The sequence below is a fragment of the Plectropomus leopardus genome, chromosome 6 (assembly GCF_008729295.1).
Source record: "Plectropomus leopardus isolate mb chromosome 6, YSFRI_Pleo_2.0, whole genome shotgun sequence".
Taxonomy (NCBI): domain Eukaryota; kingdom Metazoa; phylum Chordata; class Actinopteri; order Perciformes; family Serranidae; genus Plectropomus; species Plectropomus leopardus.
In genome coordinates this window covers 6,825,255-6,840,395 of record NC_056468.1, presented here as the reverse complement: position 1 = coordinate 6,840,395, position 15,141 = coordinate 6,825,255, and the positions used below count along the sequence as shown (strand labels likewise).

Genomic DNA, 15,141 nt, shown 5'->3' with positions numbered 1-15,141 from the left:
AGCTCGGAGTCGCTGACTTCAGTTAAACCACAGCGCAGCAGAGAGCGCTGAGAAAATGGCATCAGGACGGAGGCCTCGATGTTTGTGGTTCCTGTAGGAGAGCCCGCTCTCCTCAGGGGAGGTGTCAGGACTTTGATGAATATTTCTCTATTAACCGCCTCCCATTGTCAGCTCTGGCCTTTGTGTTGCAGACCAATCCGTCAGAGCGTGAGCAGATCCTGGGTCGACACCTCCCTCAGGTCATTATTGAAGTCCCAGTGACCCAGCGGCCACTCCACACACAGCCATCCACTCTGCTGAGGAGGCTGTTTTCAGGCCTCGCAAACACGAATCAGCAATTAAAAGCTGCACTCGCAACAACAAAAGCAATGTGGATGATGGAGAGAGGAGGAGGGATGGAGGTCCTCAGAGACCAGCTAACAGGGCTAATGTGACCCGGCCTGCCCTCTTTGGGACAGCCCTGTCAACTGATATGAGCCATGAATTATTACACATAGCCACATATAGCGTGGCTGTAACAGCCTTAATGATGGATAGACCTAGATAAGTGCAGTGCAGCGCTCTGGTGAGATTTACTCCATCCTCTGACGCTTGTGAAAAATAGCTACTTCACGATGCTATATATAGTAAACAATGAGGGAAAAAAAACAAGGTAAAATGCAATCATGTATCATTTATTTAACAAAATAAGACCTTTTCCTGTTGGTTGGATAGCACAGCCATCATCAATTGTTTTTATTTATCTTATCTTTGTACCATTTGCGCCGGTGACCCCCAAGTAAGCTTGAAAAAATATTACATCTTTGCATATTTACAAATAAAAATAATGGCATTGTTCAAGATAATTCTCATGGACATGCAATTTCTTCAGAATAGATGGAGGGGAAAAAAACAGCAGACAGGAGATAAAAAGAAGTCCCCAGAATAAAGCTTCACAGTCCATCTTCATCATGGTGCAAGGTTTTTATTTTTAGAGTGTATGATAGGCATAATGGTACTATAATTAAATCATTCTTTTTCAGTTAGAATATTTCAGAACAATTTATTTGGACAGCAAAATGTTCCCCCCCTAGAGTCAAATACCAAGCGCTTGAGTGAAAAATAAATACAGACTTTCAGTTCTGGGAGACAGATAATAAAGAAAAACAAAAATCAAGACTGTTGGAAGAATCCCACAATTCCATCACTCTCAAGCTCTGTGTCCTGCCGTCTTTCATCGCTAGAGTTTGTTGGTTCTGCAGACAATCCATCACAGTTGCCTTTGGAGCGCCAGTCACAATCCTGAGGCTAACAGGTGGTATTCCTGGCAGGCAGGCCGCCAGGCACAATGCCCTGTACTGGTGATGACCCCAATCACAAGAATCCATCTTCAGGGCCGCTGTGGAGAGTCCAAGCTGGTGCCTGCAGTTTTTGGGCGTTGACACTGTTATCATTGGTATCCGAGGGCAGAGGCCGAGCCCAGTCTCTGACTGTAGAGGGCATAGGGGGAGTAATAGGCTGAGGAGGAGGGGAGGGATGTCATAGGAAGTCCTGGTGCTCCTGGCAGGTGGGATTTGCTGTAGGGGTGGTAGCGAGCCAGGCCCAAGCCAGGAGAGCCTCTGAGGGAGAAGGAGCTGGGTAACGTACCTGGGCTGCTGGGCGGGGGCAGGTGGAGGTGGCAAGAGGCCGTCGATGAAACTGATGAAGGATAGGCCGACAACAACTTACTGTCCACCATGCCGGGCAGGGCTGTGTGGGTGCGCAGGTGAGCTAGAAGCTCCTCTGACGTGGCAAATCGCTTGTCACACGGACCTCCAACTGACACCCAGTTGCAGGCGTGAGGCAGCGGTTCATTGGGGAGCATGAAGCCATAGGTATAGAGCGGGTGGGATAGGGAAGGGGTGGTGCTAGAAGACAAGGAGCTGGGGTGCAGGGAATGGAGGTGGTGGGACGGGTAAACCAGGGGGAAACCAGACTTGAGGCTGGAGGGATCGTGGACGCAGGTGGAGCAGTTACTCCCTCCCAGGTGGGGTGCATTGGGGTAAGTCAGACAGTACGGGTCCCTACACAAGCCCTGCATCAGAGATGGAGGTGAAGCTCCAGTGAGTGGGCTGGAGCTGGGGTGCTTCCCTGGAAGTCCTAACCCCAAACTAGACTTGGTAGGATCCAAACCAGGAACAAATTGGGATGGGTAGCCAGCATAGGCCCCCACAATGGAGCCGTGGTAGCCCATGGTAGCAGGAGGCAAGGGGAAGACAGAATGTCCTGGTTTGAAAGGGGAGACGGGGGCGATGTGCCCAGAGCCCAAGCCAGGCTGCGAGGAGGCCTGCGGGTCAGCCTTGCTCTCCGGCCGCGGGCTGCTGGCGGAGCTCGCATTGCTGGAGTTGGCACTGGCCCGTATGTGGCTGGAATTGGCTAACTGAGCTCCATCCATCCCCGACTTAGCTGCATCAGAGTCTTTTTTGCCAGCGCTGTTGTTATTACTGTCCGAGCTGGACTGCTCTGAGCTCGCAGGTTTGCTGTCCATGTGCGGGGCCTGGGAGTGTGACGGGGGCCGCGTGGAGGGGGAATGGCTTTGTCTGTGGGTCTGGCTCTGAGCGTGCAAGGGAGGAGGGCTGGAAGTGGGTGACTGGGAATGGGGAGGGAAGGATGGACATGAAGCAGTGCCACTGGTGGAGCTTCCATTTGGCACCCTGAACGCTGCTTTATCTGAAGGCCCCTTTGTCACCAGAACGTCCTTACGACAGTCGCCCGATGACTTGGAATAAGGCTTGAAGCTGGACTTGTCCTCCAGGGACTGGTGCTGCTCTCCAGACTTTGAGGATCGGCTGGACGATTCCTTGTCTCCAAGACTGCCTGACGAGAGCGAGGCCAGCTTGGAAGAGGAGGGGGGGTCTGGTTTGCCAATTTGAGAGCAGGTCTGGGCCAGCAGAGCCAAAGGACTCTTCTTAGCATCCAGCTGAAGAGGAAAAATGGAAGCAAGAAGGTTAAAAAACTGTTTATTTATAGACTGGTAGCAAATTGACATCACAGGATTCTACTCTATTATCATTGCAATTATAATAAGAAATACATTAAGTAATATTCTGATTATATATTTCACTAGCCAAACAATGTCCTAAACACATAATAAAATAACCCAAAAAAGGCCACATCAGCCCTGAGTGTATTACTATCGTATATGAACAAAGGAAGCCATAAAATGCCAATGACGCAAAGTTTAAAAAAGAAAGAAAGAAAGAAATGACTCCCAAATTACTTTAAGAAAACGACTAACTTATCGGTGAGAATCAACAGCATATATCACTTTTAAAGCGGCGTACTATTTGCAGTAATTAAACATTTCTGAACTGTTTTCTTGTGAACTTGCCAACAAATCGCTGTGCGTAAAATGGCGCATATGAAGGGATGTTTATTAAAAGAGCACTCTTAGCAAGCTCCGCCATAAGTGTAATATTATCTTTTTCGTATAAGTAAGAAAAAATACCTCAGATAATATCACAAGATCTTGAAAAAAAAGTATTTTTATTTACTTACTTCAATGCTGACTGGCGCGGACGTGAGGGGCTGGAGATACTCCGGGTGCAGCAAGTGGCCGCTGTGCGCCGTCAACATCTTCACGATCCGGATAGGAAGCCTTTTAGCCTGACGCGAGGGATCCGTTGGAGGACAAAAAGTGGGGATGGAAACGGACGCACTCTCCGCTCCTGATCGGTGTCGATCGACGCTGGCGTCGGCGGCGGCGCTGCGCTCCGGGGACTGTCTGCGTAAAAGCGGTTCAGGTCCACCGGGGGGATCTCTCATCTGGATCGGGGCTCAAGGAGGGACGACGGAACGTGACGAGTGGACGCAGGGTTGGAAATCATTTACCTGCACGTTTCATGATGATAAATTCATCAGAAGAAGAGTGCGGTAATCCGGAAGGGCATGTACGCAGTACGCGTCCTCCGTATCGGACCCAAGCTGTCTCTAAAGAGGAACAAATTGCCCAAATGTCATCCTCTATCGGGCTCTTCAATACCACCCGCTAATTATTCCTTTATCCAGTGATGAAGAAGAGGAAAAAACACCATAAGTAGTCACTGCTGGTTAAAACCACGGAGTGCAAGAAGAAGGAATATCCCCGCAGAGGCTAGTGTGTGTGACAGTCCTCCGGTGTGTGTGTCTGTCCCTCTGCAGCAGTCTCACAGTACCTCACTTCTTCCACATACTAACGACGTGAGGGGAGGGATTTCAAAGCAACGAGCCGCCGTCCAATCACAAGTGCCCGCATCCATAATCAGGGGCGGGACAAAGGGAGGGGGCGCGGTTTGTATCCTGGCCTCACCCTCATACCCAGGCAGTAAAGCATGGCTGGAAATTTGTCAGTGACCCCCTGTAAGCCACATGCAAACTAAACGTGCCAAATATAAACACTGTAACACATCTGACCTTGTGCCAAAACACAAAAATCCCCAGTAAGGCTCAACTGTGGAGAGGGAACTGTATGTATCCACCCTGTTCTTATAAACAGTTGCAAAATGAAAACATACTGTCTATGAACATTTAATAGCTTCATTAGATTATTGCAACCAAACTGCCACTGCTGCCGGGCTTAATTCAGTTTTTCCGGATTTAAAATATTGATGTGATTTAATTTTCATGTATCTTACTATGACACTGACTGACATCTTGATAGTCAAATACTCCAAAATAAGCTTTGGTTTGTATTGCAGATGCATCAATATTACTTTAAAAGCTTTTTCCAGATTGTACTTTCTTAGTTAGATTTTCTTAGTTGGATTTTTTTAGGTGGGGTTGTATGAGGTACTTATCCAAAGTCGGTGTATTACATATAGTAGATATCAGTCAGCATGCCCCCCAGTTTGGAGAAGCAGGAGTCCAATGCTAAGCAATGTAATGGTGTGAATGGGGTCCGCAACATAACATATTTAAGCCACGTTAAAAAAAATCAATATCAGTTTAAGTGCACGTTACATGGAGTTTCCCATCTCTGCTCTCGTTAAAGTCACCAGACCCAATTGAGAAAAACAGTCATTTCAGCCCGCTGAAAAAACAAGAGCTGCTCATCTACTGCTTCAATCAATTAGCTGTTATTGTGTGACTTTGGTGAATCAAAACGAATCATTATAAATGCCAAAGTCACACAATAACACAAACAAACTGACTTATCCAGGCAGCAGCAGAACAGCAGATCCTGTGTTCAGAGATGTTAAATGGATTCATTTTTCTATTGGAAATAACAGTGACATTAAGGTAAAGAACCGCAAAATACTCTCAATATAGCATGCACTCAAACTGTTATTTATTTATTTATTTGGTGGAACTCTTTTTAGGTGGTTAAAGTACGTTTTGTTGCTGACCCCATCCACTGCATTACATTGGCTTAGCTCTCATGTCAGACTCTAGCCCTCTACTCCAAATTGGGTCCGTGCCAAATGCCATCTACTGTTTTCAATATACTGTCTATGGATACTTAACCGTTTGAAACCTGGGCAAATAGGCTCGATTTATTTGAAAAACGAAAGAAGGCAACAGCTTGCCAAGAAATTACCAAAAAGTTGGAAACAAAATTAGTAGAAAGTAAAAGAAACTTAACGACAAAAAAGAGGAAAGATAAAAAAATCAAAAAACATTTTAAAAACAAGGCAGTGACTTGAAACAATGCCTACAATTAAAATAATACACTAAAATAATTTTGAATATACAATTATGATTATCATATGTAAAGTTTGGTCTTAGAAATGTTTCCCTAGCTTTTTAATAATACATTCCTAAATTATCAATTTCTTGCAAATTGCGGGCCATGTCTTGACAAGTTGCTCATTGCTTCTCCCCTAGTTTTTTGAAGAAAATTGCACCAATTTGCACTGAGTTCAGAGGTTTAAATACTTGTGAAAGGCCTCTGAACACAGCGCAAGAAAAGTGACGTCAATCCAGGTTTCAAAGGGTTAACTCATACAACCCCACTTCAAAAAATGTGAACTGTCCCTTTAAGCACAGAAAACAGAAAACAAAAAAGAACAGAGTTCCATCTTGACTGCCACATTTCTGAGCCCAGTAACTTAATTTCATTTTCCATAAAGAACAACAAGCTGTGCTTCATGGGGATTTCCATCCTGGCTGGAACGCCTCTTCAGCTAATCAGATGGTTTGACCTGAACTACCCAATCCATGATCTGAGATATTAATACACTGTTGTATTCAGTTTGCTTAAAGCAATGTCACGGATCATTGATTATTGGCCAGACAAAATCAGAACAAGCCTTTCTTTGGAGGTTTAATCGGTAAACTTGTTTGACATTGCACAACACAGTTTGGTCTTATCAAACATCCTGCCGTTAGCCTGCTGCCAGTTATCTGCAGCTGAGAGGAAAAGCCAGCGCGAGGAGTATGAAGTCACTTCACTCAACAGCGTCACTGTTTGACCTGTCATCATTAGGCTTAGTCGTCACTCATCACCCACGCACCGACACTCATGCTTCAATGACCCGCAGAGATGCAAGGATACGCAGACGTGCACGCCGCCGGGCTAAGTGCTGTACAGTCTTCTTTTGAATCCGCCTGTTTGTTTAAAACAGTCTGTCACCACCTCGGGCCGAGACACATAAACAGGTGACGCATAACAACTGCTTTCTCACTGTGAGATTTAAAGGTAACGCCGAGAGCTTAAAGGAGATTTCAGACATTTCTTTACAACTTGGGGCTGCTGGTTAAGTTGTGAAGGTTTCCGCTCTTGTTTATCGCACAGTCACCCACTTGTTAAAAGGGTGAGTGGCTGCAGTGTGGGTGGAGTTGCATGAGGAAGAGGGGGGCGTTTAAAAGGAGACCAAAGAGGAGGGCATTGGGAAACGCCAGACAAAGGCAGCGAGAGAATGAAACAAGGGAGGGCTCAAACAACAGGGAGTAACTCCTTTCATGTGCCCCCTTGATGTAGGCTGGTAACAGCTGTTTTGGCGTGTCGATGACTGATGACTGTTTCCTGTTGTGGATATTTTAAGAGGACAGCTTTCCCGTTAAAGAGGCTTCTCAGCATGTCCAGGTCCCGCCAGCCCTCGGGGCATTTCCATGCCTTTTCCATGGCTGAATCAAAGCAGTGGGTTTGGCTGGAACAACAGCCAAACAAAACCCCCAAGATGGGGCTGATAGGAGGAGTGAGGAGGAGCGGACCCCACATGCCCCTGTGATCCTGTGATTTATAGCGCCGCTGAGGCCTGTAATGGACGCCATAGCTCTGCGGCGGGGCCTAATTCATCCCCGTGTTGAAAAGCTGCTGTTTGCCTGACTCCAGAGTAAATATATAACGCTGACATTAGGCAGCTGAATTCTTCAAACCTGGCTCAAGCAAATCCTCATCTGCTCGTTTGTCTTTTCTCCGTGTTTGGAAGTGCTGAGGTGTTTTGTGGCACACACGGGGATTAGCGTTGTGTAGATGCTCTGTGTGATTGTTTAATGAGGGGCTGACATTGATGTGAGCTCATAAGAGTCTTGTTTCTTTTCTTTTTTTCTTTTCAAGTTATTATACTTCTACAGGCCCTCACTGGTGTCAGCCAGACTTTGACAAGGTCTGGCAGCGTGTAGTACTGTACAAAGAGAAGGGGAGAGAAATGATAAAAGCGCCAGAGAGGCAGAGGAGGGAAAACGAGTGTAAATAACTCCTATTTAATTATCTGTGACTGACTTATGGGGTGTGTGGAATGGGAATAGAGGCCTGAGGCTGGGGCTCTGCTCTACCCCTAGTGTTTTCTCCAGCAGTAATAAAACCGAGGAGGGGAAAAAAAGTGGATTAAGACAGTTTCATGGGGTGTAGCAGACATGGCATTTAGACCCAAACACTTAAAAAGTGCCTCGCAACATTCCAGCCAGGACCAAATGTTGAAACAAGGATTTCCTTGAGCTGAAAGGTCCACAAACAATATCTACACAGTGTACTGAATGTATTCACACTTCCTCATTTATCTTTTTGTGGTTGCCTCTCCCTCTGTCTTTGACATACACATACTAATCCTTTCACAGTTGAATGTGCATGCGCTCGCACGAGAAAATGCGCACAAACACAGACAGGCCACGCTATGCAAGATGCCATCTTGAAAGTGTGTTTTGGTAGTTCTTCTGCAGTATCATCTATCTGACTGTGTGTGTGTCAGAGTCAGAGCTGCGGCTGACAACCTTATCTCTCCAGTTTAGGAGGGAGATTGTCTCTCTTGTCAGCTCATCACGTCTCGCAAGCTAACGCTCTTATCCACTCTGCCTACCTGTCGTCTATCTGTCTGCATTATAATCACAGCAGGATAATAGGCTTCCCTCTCTGTTCGCAGATTGGCACTTTTATTTCCGAAACCTACACCGCGCAGGGTTTCGTCTTGTCGTAGTCGCTACACCTGAAATGCATTCACAGACAGGCACGTAGGCTGCACACCGCCCACACCCGTGCAACTTCAAGTGATCTCTCCACACTCAGAAACAAAAGCCGCCATTGTCCTCCACACGGAGAAGTTATCAAGAGCATGGAGAGAGAGGAGGAGGAGGAGACGAGGGGAGAGGTGGAGGGAAAACAGGGCCTGCGCCGCCAGACAGCGTCTGCCTCAAATCAGATCATCCTACATTGTTGTGTGAAATTTCAGATGACATCAAAAGATGTTTTTTCTTCCACTGGCCTGATGACGGAGGGGGGTCATTTTGATAGAAGCACAATCAAGGTATTCACAAGCTGGAGCCGTGACAGGTCTGGTAAAAGGAACAACAACAGGCCGTGCAAAGAAAATCTTCCCAGCACATTCCTCACGCTTGTTAAAGTCAATGCTGCTTCCTCCGCTCACGGTCAGAGTCACCGCCTCTGTGTCTTCATCACCAGCCTTTGTTGAGGGAGAGGCTGCTGGGAACTCTGTCTTTCTGTCTTTGAAACAACCACAACGCATTTTCTCAGGAAAATTAAGTTTAGGAAAATAAAGTTGCTCAATGTAGCTTCTTAAACTTAGCCTATTCCAAAGAACTCTCTGGCATTCATGACCCGGCAAACAACAAAAGTTATTGGACGTTGCAGTAGCCACAAAGTTCCTGCCAAACATAACCAAGGATGATGAAGAGGGATGGGACGGGCAGGGCTCAGCGTTGCATGTCAATCATCACAACCCGCAGTGAGACGAGTCATGTCAGCTGCCACTGCTTTGATGTGACAAGGGATGGCATTGCTCAATTAAAAACCTATCAATGTGTAAGTAAATCAGCGCCTTTCAGGCTTGACACATCAAACAAACAGTTATTGAAGCGACCCGCCCATGCCATTAATCTCTCTGCATGTGCTTGCCAACCCCGGGTCACCGCAGGAGCAGCAAAACCTGTAACTGTGCGGGTATTAAATGCAGGGGAAATGACAAAGTCAATTTATAAGACCATTTTTAGGCCTAATGGAAAACAACATATGCAGTGTTTTTTTGTAAACGAAGTGTTTTATTGAATGAAGTAAACGTGCTGAAGCAGAAGTCGGGGATTACTTTTATGAATTCTCCTTAAATAAAAAAACAGGAGTTAGAGAGCAAGCAGTAATGGAAAATGCATTCCAGACACAGACCTCGTGTGGCCAAAATATTTGTCTCAACTGGGTCCTTGTGGTGACAAAGCACTGTGCTTGTCCGCGGCAGTAATTCACCAGCTCAGATGAATACATGAAAGTGAAGCACTGCCATACATCACCCCCCCCCATGTGCTCTGTGTGAGCCTCGCAAAGTCACACACAGCCGTTTGTTATGCGACCGTGCATTCTCATTTCGAACTCTGCGTTGAGGGCTATGGGCCAAGCTGACACTTATGAAATATTTCCCTTGCTGACCTTAGCTACTGCCTCAGCTGGGGAGATTAATCCTCTGTCGGCAGACACTGGGAGCAGACTGCAACAGCAGCACACACACACACACACACACACACACACACACACACATACACACACACACAGGCTACTTCTAGTGACTACAAAACACAGCAGTAGCAACAGCACCAGCAACAACTCTGTTCTGTTACAGTAGTAATAATTACAGCTGCTGTTGATTTATTTCTGCTGTACTTGATAGTGTGCCAGTTACAGGGGAGGTGGGGAGAAAGTTAGATGGCATGCAGGAAGGTTATGAACCACAATCATAAGGCAAATATTGCAAACACACCCAAATGAGCAATGAGCAGACGCTACAGGAATACAGAAGCTTCTGTGTGATTTAATATTCACAGGAACCTCAGATTTTGTGGTTTTCTCAGGAGCCCTTTTATCAAAGAGACTGCACAAGAACCAATACAATGTGCAGTCATTGCATTTTTCTACAGAACCAAACAACTCTCCACTGTGTTATTTTGAGACAGCATGCTGGCATCATGGAAGTAAAAGAGGTGTGACAGGCAATGTTTTGCCAATTTGCAAACATTTACATCTGTTGCTCTTTCTCATTGAGGTTTTTTAAATCTGTTTTTTAAATCTCCCACTGTGGGTTCCACACATAACACGCCTCAGCATCACATATGTCCAACCCATGATCCCATCATGCCTGCTAGTCTTTTTACATAGACCTTGATTTGGCGCTGTTACTACCGCCGCTGCAGCTCAAAGGCGAGTCAAATCTGTTTCCTTATCCCGCGATCATACCTTTTATAAAGGACGAGGCAACAGAATGACACAATATTCAAGCCTTGTACAGGCAGTCTAAAAAGTGTTAGGAATTTCTGCAGGGCTCACAACTCGGACAGAACATTCAAACATACAACATTCAAAGGTTTGTAAAATAGTCATTAATTGTCATTTTCTGATCTAAAATTTCAAGACAAGTAAAAAACATACACTACTGCAAAACAAATGATCTGTACATTTTTAGAGAAAGTTTGCAATATTTTGAATTTTAAAACCATACATCTTTAAAAGTCAATTCATATTATTATGGCATTTCTTTGCTTCCATATCTTGGCATTCTAACCCAAGAAAAGAGGAGAGTGAGGGATTGTATCCACATGTCCAGCTCGGTCCTGTCTAAATGTGCAGCAGCAGATGACTTGGCCAAGTTTGGTCTTTTATAAAAAGGTTATTTAGTTGCCAGGAGAAAAAGCAAGCTGCTCTTGCAGTTCCTGCCAGAAGGTTGCACTACCGGTGTATCGTAAATTACTCAAGACAGCGTACAAGAACAGGGTGGGGGGTGGCGGGGTGAGGAGTGGAGGGAAGATGGGAGAGGAAGGGGTGAAAGAGTAAGTGCAGTTTTCTTTTTGGTCCGGAGTGATGAATGAGTTTCTGAACAAGGCAGAAAATACATCATATCACCTTTAATGGGTACACATTTCTGCAGCCATAACTCAGTGTTTAAAAATAGGGAGGGGAGGGTGAAATACGACATCATATATTCCTCCCAACGACACTTTTACGAGCCCTCCCTGCAGTATAAAGGCATTGATTGCTATTTCAAAGCTCCATGTAAGAGTCAGTGCTGAGTACCTCCAGCTGCCAGCGACGAGGAGAGACAGAGAAACTCCTTTAACACATGGAGCCTAAACCGTTGCTTGGCTCTGCTGAGTAAAGTCGTGGTTTCTGTGGTTCACACATAGGTTTTCTCTATGGGAAAACTGAGTGAGTCTTTTATCACAAAATGTGAGCGTTTCAGAAAGATTAGGTATTTTTTTAATATTCACCGTGGGTGGTCGTAAAGTAGGAGAACAGTGATAAGTTGTGGAAAAGGAAGAAGAGCATTGTGATCTCTCACCAAATGTAGAAGGATATTAAAATTTACTTTGCAGCTTGATTACTTTGTATCGGAGAGGTTATCTCAGGTTAGCTAGTTAGAGGAAATTCAGAGTGTTCTTCTAAACCTTGCTCAGAAAAATACATAAAGTGAAAATGATGTGCCAGCACCACGGAGACAATGTTTATGGATCTTTTGTTGTGTTTTACACACAAATTCCCTGGTTTTACAATGTCGAGCAATGTACTGTGGTTAATGTTATCATATGTAGTATAATAAGCCAGAAAGCCAAAGTAAGGAGGACAATGAGGCAGTGGATGGATCAGCAAACACAGGACTTTCACTCAGGAGACTGAGACATGTGTGAATAACATTTATTTAAAAAAAAACTTTACTTGTGTCTGTCATGTGCGTCATCTTACATGATGTAATTACATCAGTCTATGATGTACTTTCATTCCACGTGTAACAAACATAATTTTGACCAAAAACATGTTTTTCTTAACAGAAGTAGTTTGGCTGCCATTAGCTGATTGTTTTACATATTTCCACAAGACCCCCTTGGGTCATTTCATTGTGGGGGACCGTCTTGTGGAAGGCTGGATGTTTTATATTACAATTGGCCCTGAGGTTCTACATCAGAAGTTACAGGAGCATTACTCCAGCTGTCCTTTAAATATAATAGCCCTTCCATCATAGATACTGGCAATTATTGGCCAAACTTTTTGTTTGACTCAAATTGTTTATTTCTGTTTTCAATAGAAAATCTGCCTGTTTTTTTAAAATAAAGAAATGTAAATTTTTTGCTTTAACCTTTCATCGGAAGATAATTTGCAAGTTACACAAGATAACTCCTATCTGCCATGTTAGCATCTCAGTCAGGCTGTGCTAATGTCAGCATGCTAACATGCACACAATCACACGCTAACAAGGTGATGTTTAGCCTAATAAAATTACATCTTTAGTTCATTATGTTAGCATATTATCATTTGCTAATCGGTCCCAAACAAACTACAGCCGAGGCCAAAATATAAAATAAAATAAGTCAGTAGTATGTAGGATTCAACCTTTGGAGACCATGAATGTCTTTAAAAAATCTTTTGTCAAACCATCTAATAGTTGTTGAGAAATTTCAGCCTGGAGCAAAGAGGTGGACCAACCGACATGCCATCCCTAGACCAAAACAGCTTTTTAGTGACAATGTTTAGCCATGTTAAGAACACCAGGCTTGTGTGAACAAACCTCAATAATTACCAGACCAGTCTAGTGTGGTCATGTGCAGGTTGAACACTTCAGTGAAAGAGAGGGGAAAAAGAAGAGAGTCATTTATCCACTGAAGGAGTGGAAGAGAACTGTATGGAGACAATTTTAGAGTGAGAGACTGCTGACTGGACTTATGGCTTTGGCAAATTTGAGGTTCTTTTCAGTGAGCTGTTCCCAGCTGTAAATTTACAGTGTTTGTGCGAGCTGCTATTAAAACCAAATCCATGGCCTGGCCAAGGCCGTTCATTTCAGCAGGCCTGCAGGGAGGAATTCTCCTCCTGACAGGCCGCCTGTCTTTTCAGTAAGGGGGAAAATGACAGACAGGAGGAAATTAAAGTGTATACACATGTATATATCAACCTGTCCTTACTTTAGATTTATAGTTATGCTTCCAGAAAGCAAGGCAGTGTAATTTTACATGATAACCTACAGATGAAACAGGAGGTAGAGCTCATGGAACTCAAATAGTAGTCTAAGTTGTAGTGGATAAAAAGTAGACCCGTCCTAATTTCAGATACCTGTGTACCGTCTTCTGAGGAGAATTTCTTAACTCATAATGCCACGTTGTGCATACAAATCTACTTAGACATCTACAGTTTATATATCGTTCACATGGCAACGGCGTTCCGGGGACCTAAAAATGCAAACTTTTAAAAGCGGGTTCCAGAGTGTAATCTTTTGAAAACACAACCCCTTCTGTCGCTAGCAATGTGTGGATCCTGTGAGAACGAGGACATCACTGCCACACTTTGCGCATTCAAGTGGTCTTCTTCTATGGTGTGTCATTACAAAGTTACACCGCCACATACTGGGTTGGCATGTGCAGTACAGTGCTCTCTGTTGTTTTTGCAGACCCATGTACACGTGGGTCGTTCTCACAATGCTATAATATGAATGCAGGTTTTTTTTTTTTAAATAAAAGCAAAGTCAAGACTTTTCCGTTTTTAGTACAGCCATTCTCATCTAAACATGGCCTCAGTGTTTTTGTCTATAGGTCATGTCTCATCAACATTTCATCTAGGTGATCTGAATGTATGTGACTTTAATGTTGTCAGCAGTTTTTGACCTTATAAGGTGCATTATGGGAGTTTGTGCTCACTTTTAGGTGACCTCATCCTGTAAGACAGCTGTGAAAGTGTGTGTGAGTGTGTGTGCGTGCATGTGTGCGTGCATATGTGTGTGTTTGTACATGCACATACCCCACACCCGTGATTTCATCATTGCTTATTACACAAAACATAATGAGAAACACAGACCTCGTCCCCATACACACAAACAGAAATCCCTCTTCTCTGGAAATCATTTAAGGCATTTTTCTAAAAAAAAAACTCTTCCTTGTCCAACTAAGACAAGGCCTTGCATTGTGTTTCACATTTTTAGTTTGTGAGTCAGTGTATTGTATCTGTTTATCAGTAGTGAGTAGGGAGAATCTGCCCTTCAAAAGGACGACCCAAGGTCAAGGCCCGGGAGTCAGCAAACATATGCTCTGCTGAAGTGCCCCTGAGCAAAGGCACACATTCCCTCCATGCTCCAGGGCTGCATCTCTAGCTGAAAATAACCTCTGACCTTTTTAGCACAGTGAGTAAACAAAGAAATATTTCTGTTCAGTGACCAGATGAGCATGTTTTTTTTTTTTAAAAAATTCTGATTTTCAGACCAATTTGTCACTTCATAATGGTCCATTCACTAAACCCCTCCCCCATTAGTGATTGTCTTATCACGTTTGGCAACCATGATGCAGGCAAAGCCTATCAAGCATATACTGAAGATGTAAGGGGGCGGCAGAAAGGGCAATAGCTCTGTTTACAACGAGTTCGGAGGACTTTAGGACAAGGAGATCCTCTGTATAGTACATCCACGGTGTGGAAGCCGGTGATATGTAAGAGTTCAGTGTACCATCTGCAGCTTTGTCCTCATTTTAGGTATCTAATCTTACACATCTGTTTAATTTTACCCTTTGAAGGGCATGATCATACCAGTGTGATCATACTAGCAGATCTGCAGTGTATGAACATGTATGGAATGGAACAGAATGTTAAGTTGTGTGTGAAAGGATAAAAATAACAATCAGTACAACTGAAGTCTTATTTCATTCAAACAAGATAACTGCACCCAGTATATTGATTATTAACTGCTATTAAATCAAAAATAAATAACTGCAAATTAATATTACAAAAATAATATTTCACAT

At 44.1% G+C, this 15,141-nt stretch overlaps 1 protein-coding gene across 1 annotated transcript; it reads right to left on the bottom strand.

The window, feature by feature from the left end:
• Positions 1-652: 652 nt before the first annotated feature.
• znf703 (zinc finger protein 703) lies at positions 653-4,149 on the bottom strand. The gene is made up of 2 exons (XM_042488034.1): positions 3,517-4,149; positions 653-2,938 (listed from the first exon to the last, which is right to left on the bottom strand). Exons 1-2 carry the CDS (start codon positions 3,781-3,783, stop codon positions 1,430-1,432), a joined length of 1,776 nt encoding a protein of 591 aa, XP_042343968.1. The 5' UTR covers positions 3,784-4,149; the 3' UTR covers positions 653-1,429.
• Between the last annotated feature and the right edge of the window lie 10,992 nt (positions 4,150-15,141).